Raw genomic sequence first — 19,306 nt, 5'->3', positions numbered from 1 at the left:
GAAATGGAGGAGCACATTTTCCTGGTGTCGCACCATATGAACATTTAAAGGAATCAGCCAAGATATAATAAAGAATAATTGCTGAACTTCAAAAAATGGTTGTTAGAAATAATTTTAAGATGCCTGAAGGTGCCAAGTTCATTGGTTCAAACAATTATATACAAGCATAAACACCATGGGAATGTTCAGTAATCATTCGGTTAAGGAAGGAAACCGGTTCTGTGAGCCAGGCATGATTTTCTTTAGGTGCAAAACGTACATATGATCCCTTAAAAAAATGCTTGCTGAATAGGCTGAAAGGCCACTCTCAAGGAAGAAGCCACCATTTGAAAAAAAACAAAACATAAAAAGCCAACACAGAAAAACAGAATGAAAAAAAGCTTAATTTAAAAAAAAAAATATGTGCAGTCTGATGAAAATTAACATCTTTACTTTTTCCGTCAATGATTGTAACATTTAGATTGATGATAAAACCAAATGTTTCCAGTGGCTAACACAAAGTTCTTAGTTCTGCATAAAATTTGTAAGCATAGCTGAAATATTTTGTGCATTCAAGGCAGCCAACAAGCCTGACTCAGTTACTCTAGTTCCGGTGAGAGGAATGGGCTAAATCTTGAGCACACCAGTGCGAAACGCTTGCTGATTGATATAAAGTTTGATATAAGTCATTGAGTTAAAAAATGAAAAAATTCTAAGGAATCCTAAATTGAAAGACTGAAAAAAAAAATCTGAATTATGGCATTTATCAGAATAACCTAATTTTTACTGAGCCACTATCAGAAACCTTTAGACTGAGTTAATGTCAGAGACTAAGACAAACTGGTTGTATTTTTTTATGTAAGCATGAAAACATCATGAGTCAACTTTATGTTAAAACATGATGCTCATGATCATTTTTAAAATTTCTGAATTTACTGAGTGAGAAAGAAAATTGAGGCAAAACCTGCTACTTCATGTATTTTGAGAATATGGAACATGATTACAATCATTTAATCTATTAGCCTTGGGGGGGAAATCAATACAGCAGACATCAATATTTGGCAATTTAGCTGAAGCAAAAAAGGGGAAAGTTATCAAATGCAGAATACCAGAAATATGCCAATATATCATTAAAGGATATCTAGGAATTACATTTATATACATACATATTCAGTTTTTATAAGTAAAACCAAACTCAACCTCACACACTGCACTGTGGTGATTTAATAGGTCATTAGAAATACACTTTTAAAATCACAACAAATGTCACATATGTACAGTAGCAGATTAGCACATGGGAGTAAAGGTGGATATGGCACAACAAACGCAAAGCTTCATAAGATAATCTCTGCTCTATTCAGACCCTGAAAACTAAAGAAAAGTCATTAACATTCTGGATATAGATTTCATTCAATCTCGGTAGCAAATACAAATGTCACTACAAGGCAAGAGGAGTCCTTCAGAGTACAAAACATTTAATTTGACAGGCTGATTTAAGAAGGCAATGTTTAGTGTTGGTACTCTCTGGCGTGGATTAGAGCGCAGCTGAAGGTAGAGTGGTTTTAAAAATTTGGCATCGTCAGTTGTCCCATAGCGATGTCCTGGAAACAGCAGTTCCTGGTCCAAGTTAACTCAGAAAAGGCTGTCTGAAGTCATGCACATGGAGAAGGCAGCGGTCAGTCATCCAACGTGGGATGAAATGTCAGGCAGAGTGGGGCTGGGGATGGGGGGGATAGATTAGCTGCATGAGTTAACAGTGATAAGGCAGACTCAGACGATCACACAATGGCAGCCGCTTTTGTCTTTCTCTTTTCTCGTGGGCTCCGGTGACGGGGGACATTCTTGTTCTTGGAATTTCCTGTTAAAACAGAAAACAAGGGGAAATTTGGACCAAAACTTTGAAAGATTTTAATACAAAAATGACACATTTCCTATTGTTAAAATTTAAAATCAATGTGAAAAAAAAATTGATTATTAAACTTAAGTGTTTAACTAAATAGAGCTATTTAACGTCATTAATCTTGAGCCAACCGTTTTAACAATCGGTTTAAGTAATTTCTAGGCTGTCTTACAGTTGCTACATTACTGCAGTTGCTGATTATAATACAAAATATAAAAATAAAAATGTTGACACTGCAAAGATAGTCTTACCATGTCTGTTATAGTCTTTCAAGACCAAATATTGAACTTTTAGAGTGCTCAAAAAATTAGGGGAACACTCAAATACCACCTCCTAGATCTCAATGAATGAAATATTCTCATTGAATACTTCGGTAGAGTAAAATATGCTGACACCAAGTTACGCAAAAACCATCAATGGAAATCAAATGTATTAACCAATGGCGGCCTGGATTTGGAGTCACACACAAAATTAAAATAGAAAAACACAACATAATAATCCAACTTTGATGTCATGTCCTTAAAATAGGTCAAAGTGAGGCTCAGTTTTGTGCGTGCCCTCCACAAACCTGTATGACCTCTGTGTATACAAAATGACAATAAATCTTGTCTAAGTCAGATGTGCTCAATCAGATGTCACAGGGAACAGGCTGGTCAGTCCATAGCTTCAGTGCCTTCATCTAGCAGGAACTGCTGACACACTCCAGCCCAGGGGCAAAAGCACCAGCATATTGTCTCGCAAGCTGTCTGAGGATCTCATCTCAGTACTTAATGCCAGTCATGCTACCTCTGGGGAGCGCAGGGACTGTGCAGCCCTCCAAAGAAATGCTACCCCACACCATTACTGACCCACTACCAAACATTCTGAAAGATGTTGCAGGCAGCAGACCATTCTCCACCGTGTCTCCAGACTCTGTAACGTCCGTCACATGTGCTCAGTGTGAACCTGCTTGTATCTGTGAAGAGCTCAGAGCGCCAGTGGCGAATTCGGCAATCCTGATGTTCTCTGGCAAATGCCAAGGGTTCTGAAAGGTATTGGGCTGCAAGCACAGCCCCCATCTGTGGAATTTGGGCCCTCATACTATCCTAACGGAGTCGGTTTCTAATCCAAATGTACAGACAGATGCACATTTGTGACCTGCTGGAGGTCATTCTGCAGGGCCCCGGTATTACTCCTCCTGTTCCTCCTTGCACAAAGGCAGAAGTAGCGGTCCTGCTGGTGGGTTGTTGCCCTCCTACGGCCTCCTCTGCATCTCCTGGTGTACTGGCCTGGGTAATGGTAGAGCCTCCAGCCTTTGGACTCTATGCTGACACACACAGCAAACGTTCTTGCCACAGCTCGCATTGATAGCCATCCTGGATGAGCTGCACTGGCTGAGCTTGTATGGGTTGTATAGTCTGTCTCATACTATGAGTGTAAAAGCACCACCAACATTCAAAAGTGACCAAAACATCAGCCATAAAGCATAGATACTGAGAATTTGTCTTTGGTTCCCACCTGCAGAATCACTCCCATTGAGTGTGTCTTGCCAATTGCAAATTATTTCCACCTGTTGTTCCATTTGCACAGGAGCATGGGAAATTTATTGTTAATCAGCTTTGCTTCCTAAGTGGACAGTTTGATTTCACAGAAGTGTGATTTGATTGAATTTACAATGCATGTCTATGCTCGTCACATAAAGATTTACTGTAAAAGTAAAGGCCTTACTCTATTATTTCTCTACTCTACCACACTATTCCACTTTCTATGACTCTGTAGTAGCCCTCCTCTTGAATAGAAACTAAAGGAAATAAAAGAGTTAATAAAATTGTTAATTAGTGATGACATCTAAATCTGTGCTATTAAGAGGTTTCCAAAGTGCCCTGCCAATGAAACGTAAAGAAAAATAAATATTTTAACAAAAACAAATGATTTAAGACTGCGTGCCAGGGTGAACTTTATGTTAATGTTTAAATAGTTTTATTATTGACTACATAAAAAACAATATGTATATATATATATATATATATATTTTTTTTTTTTATGTAGGCTGATAAAAAGAACAACGTGCACATGAGTTTGCGACATCACAGGGTGACTTACAAGAACATAGTACATCACATCTGGTTGGTTAGACATCCCAAGAGGAAGAAAAAGAAGGTTTCTGATCACTGTTACTACTGATCAAGCAGATAACGGCACCCAGGTCTGAGCTGTTAGCCTGGCCGGGAGCAGGCGAGCTGCACAGAATAAGCTGCACAGAATAAATAATAAATTGCCGTGGTAACTGATGTGCTACTGCTTTCGTTAAACCAAGTTGGGCTTAATTTTGCCTCAAGATCCAGGAAAATCACAAGTTAATCCTTTATATTGGTTTCATAAAATAGGGCCCCAGTATGCCTCCCCAACAAACACATGATATGTTCATAGAGGCTAGTGATTGTTGCATACATTTCCAAATAATCTCTTGCAGCAGTTTTCTCACAGTGAGAATGAGGGGAACGGAGCTCCCATTCTTCTCTCTGTGCATTCTTAGTCCCTGTCTTAAAGATGTTTGAACTTTTAGGGGTTTTTTTTTGTTTTTGTTTTTTTTTTACTGTAAAGGAAGCAGTGAGCAATTTTCTTTGAGAAATTTTCTTGTCTTATGAAGATAAAAAAAAAACTCCCCTAACTAAGTACATGTCTTTCGAATATTGAAGAGCAGAAAGGGCTGGTTATACTCCCCAATCAGTGTGTTGCAGTGAGCTTCTCGCACATATTTTTGATTTATGGCCAATGTTTCAGTGTGGTCTGTGCTATGTTATTCCATGCCACAACGCAAGAGGGTCAATCACAAACTAGCTGTGGGTCTAGATACAGTCGAGGTGGCGAAAAAGTGGGGGCAAGTTTGTGCGACAACGGAGGGACATGAGGGCGAAAAATAGCGGGGATCCAGGTCCCAGTGTTCTCATGCACCTCGCTCTTCTAGCTGGACCATCTTCACGAGTCGTTTTCCACAATGGTAGTCATACAAACAAAACAAGCCGCTAAGGTACCAAACAGGAAATAACCATAGTGTAGAGCGGATGTACATCTGACCATTTGCATTCACTCTAATACACGTGCAGATGACCTGGTTTCTTAGTATAAATCAGCCTTAAATCAAATAAAGTTTATATCATGTGTCAGGTTATACCATGTAGACTTTAATTAAAGGTTAATTTTCAAAAATATTTTATTACAAGATGGATTTTGGCCTTTTTTAATGTCTTTACAAGGGATGCAAAAAAGTTTTGAGACATCACTAACACTAGATGAAGTAGGTTCCAGTTTAAGATAACTTACCTGATTACCCTAACCAGCTCGTGGAAAGCTTGGTCTACGTTCATTCGGATTTTAGCCGAAGCTTCCATATATGTGACCTTTAATTGTCTGGCCAGCTGCTGGCCTTCTTCCTGGGTTACCTGGGGTAAAGGAAGAACAGAAGAAGGCTGAATCACAGAGCAGTGTTCATAAAACCTTAAAGCAAATAGTGCAGAATAGTTCAGAACTTCAAGAAAACACATACAGGTGTTAATAAAAAGCAGGATGACTTAGGTTTTCCTTTAATAAGATCTTTGTGACAAGGTTCACTTCATTTATGCACCTACATAGTGTGTTTAACCTTAATAGTTTATGATTTTTGGGAAACATAAATAAATCTACCTTTTAATTCCTGAACTTGGTTGTACTCAATAAATATTTAGATACATTTTTCTAACATACTAAGAGCATGAATTGAAACTTTTTTCTCCTCCTGTTGAGGAGATGAGCTCCTTTCCTGTTATTAGCAATTCTGAGGGACTGAAGTATAAATCCACACCAAAGCAAACGTATTTTAATTAGTTTGTAGAGTTTATGTATTTGTGAATCTTGCGACTAGTGGCCTTTATGCACAATAAGCAGGAAAGGGGCAGATGGAAGTAACAAATGCAGTAAAGTTTCAAAGGTCAGGAATCTGATCCCTGCAATCATTGTAAGTCATCAAGCAGGCTTTTCTTTTAAAAATCTACAAACAAGAGCTGAGGTTTACCACTGATGCACCAACCAGGCTTCTCTTAGTCAAATTCTAGTATGCCCTGATTTTTATTCATTTAATTTCATCAACTAAGACCTTAAACATGTAATAAAGTAAATAGTGCTGTATATATATATATAGAAATAATGACAAAATCAGTCATATTCCTGTACAAAAGTAGGCAAATAATCCTTATCACATGCAAAAACATAAAAAAAATGTAAAACAGTAAATTAAAGCACAGGTTATTAATTGCTGCAATTATTAACCTAAAAGGATGGGAGTGGGAAAATTGGCCCTATTTGCCCTTGTGGTTACAGACTGGTGTATTTCCGGTATGTAGGAAGATGACACTGTGAGGCAGTCATACCCTTTTTACCCAAAAGGGGGTGGTAAAGATTTACCATACTAAATGTTGTGTGGCTAAATACCAACAGTTTGAAGATCTGTTTCTTCACACTCCCTTCTTCATCAGTCCTCCCCTCCTGACACCACTTTGTCAATAGAATCCCTCAACATCCTGGCACACCGCTTAACCAAGCTTGCAGCTGCAAATCTTGTGCTTTAAAGCCTGCAAATCTAAATCCCTCAAGCATAGCTGATGTCGTTTTTGATGAGGGCGGCTTCAGATTGCTCCGATCTTTCAGACTTACTTGTCTCTGTAGCTCCAGATCTGCCTTGTTTCCTACAAGGATCATGGGGAATTCATCTCTGTCTTTGACTCGAAGAATTTGTCTTTGGAATTTGTAGATTTCTTCAAAACTGTAAATCACAGGGCAAGGTCTGTTACATACAAGTAAAGGCATACAATCATCTCCTAACAATGCAAAAAAAAAAATAAAAAAAAATGAAGAAACAGAAAAAGAAGCCCTCCGACCTACAGGCATATGCAAACACTCTGCAGAACCACCAAAAGATGTCTGGGGTTATCTCTGCAGGGTTAAACATGTCAACAGAAAAGTCTGCCTCACTTTTACAGCAAATATTTTTTATCCAAAGCTCTGCTTCTCTCTGCCTGACCCAACTGTTGCCCCACTATAATACAGATGGCATGTGATGGCAGGCTTTCAACTTTACAGCAAATAAAAATGTCACTCAGGGAGGGGAAAAAAAGACGAGCAAAGGGGCAGAACACCGCATAGCAGAGACGGCATTCCAGTCGTGTTGAACACATAGTAAATTTGGTCAGGCTTGACTAATATAAATGGAGGAAGGAAAGACTGTTTACAACATAAACATTGGGTGGGGGTTTAGGGTGGGAACAAGGGAATGCAGTTAATTGTGCTGCTGTGCAGGGACAGTGTGCAGGAACACAACACGTAGGATGGGCAGCCTGAGACTGATAGAAAAATTCCAAAGATCATTTAAGCTTTGATGAAATACTCTTTTTCCACCTTATTCTAATCTGGTCAAAACACAATTTCTGGATTAAAATCCTCAAACGGAGCATGTTGTGTGTGGAGGATTCACCTGAAAACAGCTTGACCATATATTACATGCAGCTGACTGCAGCCTGTTTCCTCTTTTCGCCTCATTAATGCCGCCCAAGCTTACGCAAACGCAGCGTAAACGCATACGGCGGCGGTACAGCTGTCATAAGTGCTGCAAAGCAGCAGGTGGAATAAGTTATGCTTTTACTTTAAACCCACCTGCTGTTGCCACGCAGGGCAAGGGGGGGGATGATGGTTTCAAAATGACTCGTTTGCGTCTCCAGCAGCCTGATTTCAAAACAGCTTCAAACGAGGACGCCTTAAACGTGTTTAGCTTCCATTGTATGAGGTTTTTTTTTTTAAAAGGGGACTCTTTGTGCCTGAAAGTGTTGTCAGTGTCTACATACATGTTGTCAGTACACACAGTGACAGCCGCTTTTATTGCCACCCCTGGTACCAGAAAGCTTAGAAATATATTAATTCACTTTTTTCAGCTGCATTCAACAGAAACATTTAGAAAAAACAAATTTTTACTCCAATCATGTACAGGATAAAAAATCCACATTAAGACAATTTTTTTTCATGTTGCACCTTAATTGGAACTCTTAAAACCCAAATGAGTAAATGTAAATAGGGCAGCGCGTGTATGGATGACCTATTAAAGAATCCGTGACTTCCTGTTTCTCCAGGCTATAAAAATGACAACACAAAGATCCATTTACACACTGGCCATCATGCTGGAGGAAAAACCCATATGTGTTTTGCCACCATATAAAAGTCAGCGTAATGTTAAAGGTAAAAAGAAAATTCTCTAAAGCTCGCTGTTAGAGAACTTCAGAAAACCCAAACATATTGGGTCACTAAGCCTTCATGACAGCCAATCAATACTCTTTTTGTTTTAATAACAGAGAAAGTAACTTTCTGTCCTATTAAAGGCACCTATGATCCTCTGGGAAAAATATAATCTAGGAAATATATAGATCAAGAGAATCTGGTGCACATGAAAACATGCTAATAGGGGTGCAGAAAAACTTTTCTTGATTTTAAAACAAAATAATTTGACAGCCTGTATAGAAACCTGTTTAACTTTTGGGAACAAAAAATGTTATGTATAAAAAGAGGAATATGCGGGAAAACCTTACAAACAGCACTATTAGGAACAGTGTTGAGTTTTATGTCAGCACACATGGAGCCATGAACTCCTTAGAACATCAAAAAATTAGAGCTAAAAAAGATTTTATGAGAGTAAAACAAAAAGATCTTGATAGGACTATTTTATCTTATCATATAAAATAAACGTAAAAAAGTTAGATAATTCACTTAAAAGCCTTTATTTCATCTCTAGAAGGGGTGAATGTTAGATAGGGATTCTCTTCACCCAAGTTTGCCTCCAAACTTGTGGATGTTGTCGCTTAAGCAGCAGGTAGGCTTTAAATAGAAATCTAAAGTAAGCCTGTAGGTGAATTAAACAAGAGTAGGGCAACGGCAGGAAGTACTGAGAACAAAAGCGAATGAGAAGAAGACCAACGCCGAGGTCCGGAAGCACGAGCAGCAAAAGTTAGGGTTGATGCAATATTTATGATTCTTTTGAAGGAGGAGAGAGTGAGCAGTTGTGAACAGAACACATAGCTTTACAAAGAGAGTGAGAGAGAAAAAAAGACGGCAACAAGAGTGTGCGTATGCGCGTTTGCTCATAATGAAAACTGTCACCTACCTTCCTCTGTCAGTGACTGAGAAGACGAGCAGGAAGCCCTCCCCTGTCCTCATGTATTGTTCTCTCATGGCTCCAAACTCTTCCTGTCCGGCCGTGTCGAGGACTGCACAGCGGCAACACGTGCACACACAGACAGAAAAATAGACCTTTATGAACCAGCAATAAATTATCAGAAGTATGATGAAACAGAAATACACAAACAATTGAACATGTGTCCTTATGATCATTCTAGCTGGGGTTTTTTTTGTTTTTTTTTTCCCCACTTACTGTCCAGTCTGGCTGGCCTTTCATCAATGACGCACTGCTTTGTGTAAGAGTCTTCGATTGTGGGGTCATAGTCGGTGACAAAGTACGACTGCGTGATGGAGAAAAGGGGACAAAAAAGAAGACATGAACATTCAAACCCAGCTTAGATTAAGTTATAACAAATAAGAAAAAAGTTATTTTTTCTCACACCTGATCTTCAAAAGGTTTTCAAGAATAAATATACTTGATAGGTTGTGCAAAGTTGCTCTACTAACCAGATGTGTGTGTTTAAAATGAGTGAAACAGTAGGTGCATGTTTTTTGAAGTGCCATGAGGTGAATATGCAGATTATACGCTGGTGAACAAAAAAAATGTATCAGAGGGAGGATATGCAAATGTAATTATTTACCAGCCATCCGATGTATGTAAAGAAAACTTTCATCTCTGTTAATTTAGCCAATTATTGTTTGGAGCTAATTAAAAGATTTCCTTCCAAAAAATCCTAATAGGCTTAATAAAAATAAATATTTAATACAGAACTCTGACACTACTGGAAAACAGGCCTGTCTTTTGAACAGTACCTGCACTCTTTCTTGTGCAGTTTGCCACCGCCCTGTCCCCCCCCCCACACAAAGACTTCCTGATCATATTTTGTCAGGATGCACATGTGATTTTAAGTCCAGTGACATGCTCTATTGGTTTTATTTATAGATTAAGAACCCTAACATTTGATTTCTAAGTACGTAAGTTTTTACACCGACATAAATTAATTATTCTAGCGGGGAGCAGATTTTCTCTAAGTTTTACTGATTCTGCTTCAGTCAGACTTTATTTTGTCATTTCAACTAATGCAGCGTAGAATTACTACTTCCACTGATGTCTGGATGGATGGCTTCAAAATGTGCAGAAGTGGAAATAAATAACCACTATGCGCCTGTGTTTCAGGTTAAAACAGCACAGACAGCCTTACTGACCTCTACCTTTCCTGCATCTCTGCAGACACCAGGCAAATACATTGTCTGCACAAAAAAATTTGTAGGTAAATATTCTGCCACACAACAACCACATGCTTGGCTTTTTCTTACCACTGGCTGTTTTCTAAGCTAATAACACATTTACTATATGGTCTGCAGAGTTGCAAGATTTGCAAAGCCTGTCAAATTCTTTTACTTGGGGCCAGCATCTGTAGTTGTAGTAACCTCAGCTGGAAGGGTGGGGCTCTGCAACAAGGACGAGGAGAAAGAGAAGAGGGAGGAGACATGCATTTTCTACATATTTCCCATGTTTTGTTGTTCTCGCGCCACTCAGGGACTTGTTAAGTGGTGACAGCTGAAGGGAGTGCATGGGGCTTGTTGGACCAACACCCAAAGAAGTAGGGAGATATCAGCATGACCCTAAAAACCAAACACATTTCACACAAGGTCCAAAGATGAGCCAAATTAAACTTTCACTGTCACTCTGCAGCTGTTTGTGTAAAGAAAGTGTGGGATGCTCCACAACAGAGAATAGGGTGCTTATTTGGCATCGTTTAGAAGTAGAAAAGACAAGAAAGAGCCTGCCCTGTCTTTGCAGAAGAACACATCTTCTAGACTCATGAAATGGTTAAGGCAGATAAAAAAAGGAAAGAAAAAAAAAAGCAACTTAAGCTGCAAAAAAACTTCATAAAACCATAGGAATTATTAATGTGATAACATACTTGAACCTTATAGGTTTCTTTATTTATTAAACACTAAATGTTAATTAAAAACAAACTTGAGAGTCAATACATAGAGCAGTTTTTAAATGATTTGCACCAAACTTGGCCCTATGTGAACATGTAATGTCTCCATTGTACCAATTGCCTGTGCCGGACTGTTTTATTATGTCAGCCACACTAGAGAGGTTTCAGCCCTTACGGACATCCCAATGAGTCACATACAAGTCTAGACTTTGACTAGGCCTGTCCAACACCTTCATTTACTTTCTTCGCTGTTGTGCTTCAGGTCATTGTCCATTGCTAGGTCAGTTTCACCTTGGAAGCTTCTCCACCTCTCCATGTTTTCTCCTATTGTTGATAATGGCTCTCATTATGGTTAACTTGAATCCCAAGGCCTTGGATATGATTGACTCATATCCTCTTGAATTTCTTTAGGTCAGAGCTTTATGGGTTACTTTTTGAGATCATCTATAAACCACATAAACCACCTCTGCATTGACGTCTTTGTAAAGTTTTTACTCAGTTTATCATTTGTTAGAATATATCATGACAACCTGCTTGTTGCACAGAGCAACAATAACAGAAAAAAAACCTATAAAGAGATCTATAAGGTAAATTTTTTATTTACTACAGTGCCATGTGTCCTTTTGCATGCTCTTCCTGATACAGACTCGAGTTCGCCGATATTACAGTCAAAGACAAATTATTTCACCATGGTGATGCATATGGATGAAAGTAAACTACCGGTAAATCAAAGAGGCAAAAGCATCATAATAAGTTGTGCTGTTGTAATATTACATACCTGAACATAAGAGTTATATTTTAATTGCTTGATTCCATTTTTCTTTTGTTTTCCTTTAGCTATAACTTAAACTAATGCTGCTTTTCCTTGGTGTACATTAACCTGACCAAAGTTGCTCGCATGTTTCTGCCCATTTTTAAATCCCCATGATGGAGCCCTGTGGTTGTAGTCTCACAGAGTGACTTTCTTTCCACTAAGGTTCAGTGCGCAGACAGATATGCTGCTCATTTCTGAGGCAATTTAGTACCGGCTTTTCCAAATTAAGTTCTTGCTGCAAAAGACAGACAAACCATAATAGTACCAACACTGTGCTCCACATATCATCCATATTTCTAATCTATACTGCCGTTTTAGAATTATTCAAACCAAATACATTTCATTTATGAAGATCAATTTTCAAGATTTGGGGGGAGTGGCGGCCTATGGTTAGAGCTTGGAATCCTGAGGTTGTGAGTTCGAGCCCCACTCCCACAGACTGACACTCTGGGTCTCTGAGCAGGACCCCTAACCCCACACTGCTCCCCGGGCGCCGCACAATGGCAGCCCACTGCTCCCCAAGGGGATGGGTTAAATGCAGAGGTAAATTTCTTCAATGCGAGATCAATAAAGTTTAATTATTATTACATTTGTGAACGACAGTTTACTTATTTCCTAAATAGCTTAGACCCATTGTTCTTTATGTTTAGATTGCATCTGTACTCTTGCACGCTTAAATTAAATGACAGCATTACCTCTTTAGCAGCAATTAAGGGCTACAGAGGGCTTTTAATAACACATTTATTTCAACTGACACAGTGAAAGAAAAACCTAAAACATGTAGGACGGTGGGAACTAAGGACCAGGGCAGAAAACCCCTGGCAGTGTTTCCCAAATTCTCTTCTCAGGACCCACTGTCCTGTATGTTTCAGATGCGTTTTTGCTCCAGCACAATGCATTACATAATTGTAGTACACCCTCAGCAGACATTAAAGACTGGAGTAGCCTGTTAATCACCCAATTATTTAAGTCATGTGTGCAGAAGCAGGGAAACATCTAATACTTGTAGGACACTGGGTCCTGAGGAGGAGAGTTGGGAAACACTGCTTTAGAGTATTCTAGTCTCCATCTTTGTATTATGCTGCTTCAGAAAGAGAGCCAAAGCTCTTGACTTTTTTAATGAAATCATGTAGGGGACCCAATGTGCACCATAACAGGGCATGTTATGGTGCACATCTCATAACACCTTTTCACTTTATAGTAAACTAGCGCTGGGTTAAAAAAAAAAATCGATTTAATCAAATTTGAATCGATTCCTTTACATTTTTGCAAAATCGATTTCTAGGGAATGAGATCGATTCATTTTATAGTGATGCCAGGACGTTCACATTCAAATAAGCAGGAAAGATGCACTCAAGATGACTTCAAGGCAGACATCTGCAAATATACCCAATTGGTTGGCTGAAGACATTAACAAATGGGGGCTGACCAGCAAACACCCTGTAGTTGTTACAGACAACGCTGCAAATATGGTTTGTGCATTGAAGATAATGCAGCTCATGAATGTCTGCTGTGTTACATCAGCTTGCTCGAGTGAGGTTTCACTTTTTCACTTTTCACAAACAAGTTTGCCCTTGTTAGACAGTTTTGTTCACATCTCATGTTTAAACTTTCCGATTTACAAGTTTGCACTTTGTGTTTAATGTGACATAAAAAAACAAAATACATGAGTATTTTGAAACACAGTTGAACCACTTTCATTATTGTAAAAACAGGTCGAATCGAAATTAATCGATTTAGAACTGTATGAATCAAAATCGAATCGATTCAGGACTTTGGCGAAAATACCCAGCCCTATAGTAAACGTAGTTACATTCTATAAAGATGTTCTGTTATGGTGTGAGGTGCAAATAATCTCTGTCACACTCCCTTGATGTCTGCAGCCTTCAAATACTCTCGCCCGAGTCACATCCAGCCATTGCTGTTCAGTAGTGCTGCTTCTTTGCATATCTGAATCTTCTCTGCTGCTTTGAGAGTTTTCCTTTAGAGCAGACAGAACAGAAACAAAAGATTTTTTTCAATCCTCCTCCCTACAACTCTGTCTGCTGTATAATCTGAATTTGCCCACTAGCGGTGGTCTCTTCCTTCAATTTGTCTCCCTTGGGGTGCTACCCACTCCACTGGCCTACTCAGTCCTCTCATCCCTCCATGTGTATGGGTAATTTAGCTGCAGCGTCCTGCGCTGATCAAAGCGATTGTCTCTTGTCTTCTGATAGATGACACTGTTCTGCATTGCCGGCAGCATTTCAGCCAGCAGTAACAGGGGTAGGAATCCAGCCTGGCTGGCTTTCAGCTGGGCAGCTATGGGCTTGGAAAGACAAACATGACTAAAGAAGACCAGCAATAACTACGTGAGAAATGCCAGTTTGAATCACACCATTTGCATATATATATTTATAACTACCCGGTAGCTGTGAATTTTGCGGTGTGACATTACAACAAAAAAAACGATGAGTGTTATAAGAAACTATTAAAGCTGTAATAATTCGTTTTTGTATCAATTGTTGAAATAGCTGTTGCTTTTCTGCTGCAAATGAAAGCAGTTAGAGATATTGACTTTTTCCTTTTTTTTTTGTATGTCAGTACTATGATTCTGTGAAAACCAAGTTAATTATAGACAGTGTAACCGATGAGAACCTGATACGGATCCATGCTTACTCAGTATTGTCCCAGCTTGTGTTTATACTTCTGGCAGAGCATCCAGAAATGACAAAAAAACAAAAAAAATTTCTGTCTCACTTACTTGCTTTTACTTGACATTATGGCTCCCAGTGAAGCAGACAGATTTCTGGACACATAAAAAAAAAAAAAAAAAACTCTACAGGCAAGTAAAGGTTAAACCCATCTAACCTATTTTCTTCTTGTTTTTTTTCTTGTTAATGGTGAAAAGCACAATCTTCCAAGTCACCGACACTCAAACAAATTTAACTGATATTTAAACTTAGATTGGGTAAAAAATATCTACTTGGAATGATAAAAGATCAAACAAACACGGTATTCATTAATTAGGCAAGACCTAAGCCAGAGCAAGGACAAATGAGAGTGTGTGCATTTCTAAGGTGTGAAGTACTATCTCTGAAATGTCTCCTCAAACTAGGAGCAATGGAGGTCAAGGTCAATTACAGGCAGTATTGTTAGGAGTCTTTGCAAGTTAAAAAAGGAAAAACAAGAGTAGAAAAAAAAAATCAGTAGTATCAAACCATGTTATATATTAGATATTGTTGGGAAGGTGTGTCAGGCTACGTTTGGGACTTAGTCTGCACTGCAGGAAGGAAACTCCACCTCTACAGCCAAAGGCTGGCCCACCAGGCCCTCGGTAAGCCTAGATGTCACACATCACGCAGAAATCCAAACATGCTACCTACATTTTACACATGCCCATTTTCTTCCCAAACATTTCATAAATGTTTTTAACTGCTTAACATGCAAAAACAGCATCAAATCTGTGCCTGGGTATATGGGTGCTAAAACAAACCAGGTACTTTGCATAACCAATCAAATGCCATAACTGTAAAACGGGTTGCACAAAAAACTGTTTTTGCATTTGAATACATTTTTATAACTTCTGCTTGCCATGCTACAAAAAAAAGGTAAGAATGAATGATGTGTGGGCCGTGGAATAAACATCAGGTTTGCACTCCTGCACACCCACTTCCTCCCTGCACAAACAGCTTCGGCAGCACTAAATATAGATGGTTTTCCACCTCTGTCAGTCAGTTATCCACTTAGTTAAAAACACCGCTTTGACTTTAACACAATAACCCCCTCAACTACAAAGACGTCAAAATCTCAGCATCTGCTGATCAAAATGGTCTAAATACCTTCATAATGCCTTACTGCCATATTTCTGCTCCTTAATATACATGATCAATATCAGTATTAGAATTTTTTTTTTCATTTATTAACAGAGCAACTCGGAATGACTTCTTAGCTGCTCTCCTCCAGGCTCTAAAAAAATAAAAATAAAAAATTAATCTCCAAGATCTGGCCAAAATGCTTTGCCTTTTACTTAAGTCATCTTGAGTCATCAAAATATTGTTTTTAAGAGTTCAAAATATATGCTCTATCCGTCTTACCCAAATATCTTTTTTTTTATATTTGTCTTTTCAGTAATCTTCTGTGAGAATGTAGAAATTCTGAAAGGTTTCCAAAACAACTCATTATAAACCAACTTATTTAAATCATAATTTGTCCTTGAGTGACTGATTGAAATAGCAGTGGAAATGCTTACTGTCAGTAGTAACTTTTCTTATTTCCGTTACCATGTTTAATTTCCAGTGTCTATGAGCTGAATCACTGCAGGAGCATAAAAAAGCAAGACTGTCCTTTTAACAAACCGAAAAACGTAAGCTGGAGAATGCTGGATACATAATCCATATTGTTTGTGAGGGGGAAAAAAAAGAAAAAAAGAAAACCTGTTTGACTAAAGTAAGGCACATTTTCCTTCCTCTAAATTTAATTTTATGTATGAAAACCAGAAGCCCTTATCTAAACTCTGGAAAATACTGTTAACTTCTGATGAGTATTATTACATTTTTCTAAAACATATTCTCTTGAGATCAAATATTGTATATTTTCGAGTAAAATAAATTTTCTTCATTTTACCCATTATAAATGATTACCATTGTTGGCATATCTTTACCATTGAGAATTATTGCCTTCTTTCCAATTATTGCTAATATGCTATGACCAACCATTGTTGGTACGGAATTATAACCATATCAACAATGATAACAAATAACCATAACATTAAAACAATGTTAGGGTCATTGGTTGATTATGGCAATGTCACCATCATCCAAGTAGCTTAAGTCAATTAGTACAAATTCATCTGTAAAGGTTTATTGCTCTAATTGTGGTCAGTGTGGTCAGGCACAATTTCTGTGATTGACAGAGATAATTGATCCCTTTCGGGCATGTTAAATATATTTGGTTTTGCTACATGGTTATGATCATTGCAGTTGTTTCTTGTTTTCTTTATGATGAGATGATCAGCTGTATAAGAGGTCATCTTCTTGTGTTCTATTAAAATGTACTGCCTGAAACTAACAAATTAATAAGACAATAGAACTCTATAAATGTCATCCTGTTATCTCGTGATAATACCGTTTCTCAGCTCATGGTGGGTTTTTTTCCCTCCTCAAGCAGTTATTATTGATCGCTGCTAAACAAGTTTTTAATCAGAAATGATAAACAGAATCTGTTTACCTTTATAATTCATGCTAGACTTTATTCTGTAGGTAGGAATATTTCCTTCAGATAGATTTTAATAAATTATAATATGGATCATCAGACCAATAGTCTATGCATTGCCTAATCAATATCCCATCCAGATAAAAATCTTCAAAAGACATATTCTTACAGTTGGCATATTATAGTCCACCTGTCATGCCATAACTTCACTAATTGCCAAACAATATCTGACGTCATTTAGGAAAGGTTCGACCTATAATATAGTAGACTGTAGTCTGGTCTTAGAGTCTTTATACAGTGCAGCAAAGATGTCATAAAGGTTGAAGTTGTGCAGACTGCTTTTAAATGTACTAACATGTACGCGTACATCAAGAGCAGCAACAAGTTACTCCTCTAGTTACTTTTGAGGGTTTCTGGATACTTCTTTTAGCACCTAGCAGTCTCCGTTTACCTGTAAACAATCTTTCTGAAACCCCATTCAATTCTTTTGCATCCCTAAAAATGTTACATTGAAGAGTAGATATTCTGTCACAGATTACTTTGTTTGTGTCACCAAATGGGCCCCCTGGCTGTTGGTTCTGCTGACAGAGCGATTACAAAGTGCTACATACTGAGGTATCAGCACCAAAAGACAGAGAGGTGGGGGGGCAACTAAGCAATGCTGTGGACAGTGGGGCTGCCCTCACACTGACAGGTGAAACATGCCATATGTAAGACAAGTTCAGTGGGCCAGAGCCAAGTGTGGCAATTTTAATTAAAGACCCAAAGTGCAAGCCAGACATACTGGAGCCTGCCAAGTCATACTGTAGGCCAGACTGTAACAGAGTGGCAGACTGCGCTGATAGCAGAGCAGACATTCTAGGTCATATGTTGAAAGATTAAAACAGCAAAAAATATTTGCCGTTTTAGCAGTGCAAAATACATTCAATTAAACTAAACTATGAGATGCTGGTATATGAAAAGAGAAATCTGGCTAGGATCAGCCGTGTATCACTTCCTGTTTCTGAATGGAAATAAATATAACTTTTCTGGCCTTTTCGGAGCAGATGCCTTAAACCAAATAGCAACCATCAAAAACCAGCCCTTTAACATCTTTACAGTATGCCTTTCCAAAGTTTCACACGAATGATGCAGGAATATGCAAAAGTCTATTGTTTGAACAAGTACCAAGGAGTACTTCAAGTGAGAAACAAGGGTGGGGGGGTTACGGCGGAATGAAAGGTTTGAGAGGGAGGGAGACTGTAGGCTCTACGGAGAGCGAGAGCAAGAGAAAAAAAGAGGGGGAGGGAAAGGCATTAACTTCCTGTGGAAACACCCACTTTTCCCATGAGCTCATACAAGCTAAAAAGGTCACATATTCAATACCTAATACATATGGAAAGAAAGCGAGAGCACAATGTGTTCGCCGCCTTGATGGGCCACCGGGGAGCATTTAGTCCTAGCTGGGAAAGATTTAAGACTCAACACAAAATCATCATCATCAAAGAGAGAAAAAACATTTTCAAATCCCTCACACCATTGCTGTAAAAGTGAGTGATGCATCAGTAATAACATTCTCAAACTAAGGTTACAGCTACAATACAGTTTGTATATAGTGCTATACTTTGGCCTGATGCCGAATTAAATGAGCCCATAACTCCAATAAGATTGCTTCCTCCTAATGTGCAACAGATCAATGGACTTTATTTTAATCACAGCTGCCTTAAATGCCAACAGTCTAGTGAAACTGGCCCTGCAGACAGAACCTTAGCCTACAGCTTGCATTCATCCAAATTGCTTACTTACATTTTAAACCCTACCGCTGCGATGATTAAAGTTTTGCGTGAAAATGTAAAAAAAACTGTGTTAAACTGCTTACTGATGCATTTGGTTTACCTTACACATCAATGAGGAAGAAGGTTGTTAAATTTATGTAACAGGAACATGTATCCACATGCAATGGACAAAAAAGAAGAGGAAAGATATATAATGCATACGCACATTTAAGTGTGCAGATAGAATAGAATAGAAAATCCCTTAATTGTCGCACAATGGGGAAATTGTGGCGTTACAGCAGCAAACGATCATAGCAAAAGTGGTCACACAACTGTGGACCTTAAATAGTGTATAAAAATAACAGAATAAGTGACAGAGTTTAAAAAAAATAAACAAATAAAATACTGTACAGTTATAACACATAAATAATCAATATACAGCTGTGGATGTTTTTACAGTGATAGATACCGTAAATTCTCTAATATTGGCCTGTATTCCAATAGCGGCCGGGTCTCTAATAATGGCCGGTCTCGCTGTCAG

The 19,306-nt window shown here is 38.4% G+C and overlaps 1 protein-coding gene across 1 annotated transcript in view; it reads right to left on the bottom strand.

Moving 5' to 3' along the window:
• Positions 1 to 658: 658 nt before the first annotated feature.
• Positions 659 to 19,306, bottom strand: part of rras2 (related RAS viral (r-ras) oncogene homolog 2) — a 47,223-nt gene continuing 28,575 nt past the window's right edge. The window contains exons 2-6 of the mRNA XM_015376004.1: positions 9,306 to 9,393; positions 9,039 to 9,141; positions 6,548 to 6,656; positions 5,183 to 5,301; positions 659 to 1,837 (exon numbers count right to left, since the gene is read on the bottom strand). Of these exons, the coding sequence (XP_015231490.1) occupies positions 1,750 to 1,837; positions 5,183 to 5,301; positions 6,548 to 6,656; positions 9,039 to 9,141; positions 9,306 to 9,393 (507 nt within the window). The 3' untranslated portion in view covers positions 659 to 1,749. The remainder of the gene's footprint in view (positions 1,838 to 5,182; positions 5,302 to 6,547; positions 6,657 to 9,038; positions 9,142 to 9,305; positions 9,394 to 19,306) is intronic.

This window comes from Cyprinodon variegatus, unplaced genomic scaffold (genome assembly GCF_000732505.1).
Source record: "Cyprinodon variegatus isolate N-32 unplaced genomic scaffold, C_variegatus-1.0 Scaffold128, whole genome shotgun sequence".
Lineage (NCBI taxonomy): Eukaryota > Metazoa > Chordata > Actinopteri > Cyprinodontiformes > Cyprinodontidae > Cyprinodon > Cyprinodon variegatus.
This window is presented reverse-complemented; position numbering and strand designations above follow the sequence as displayed.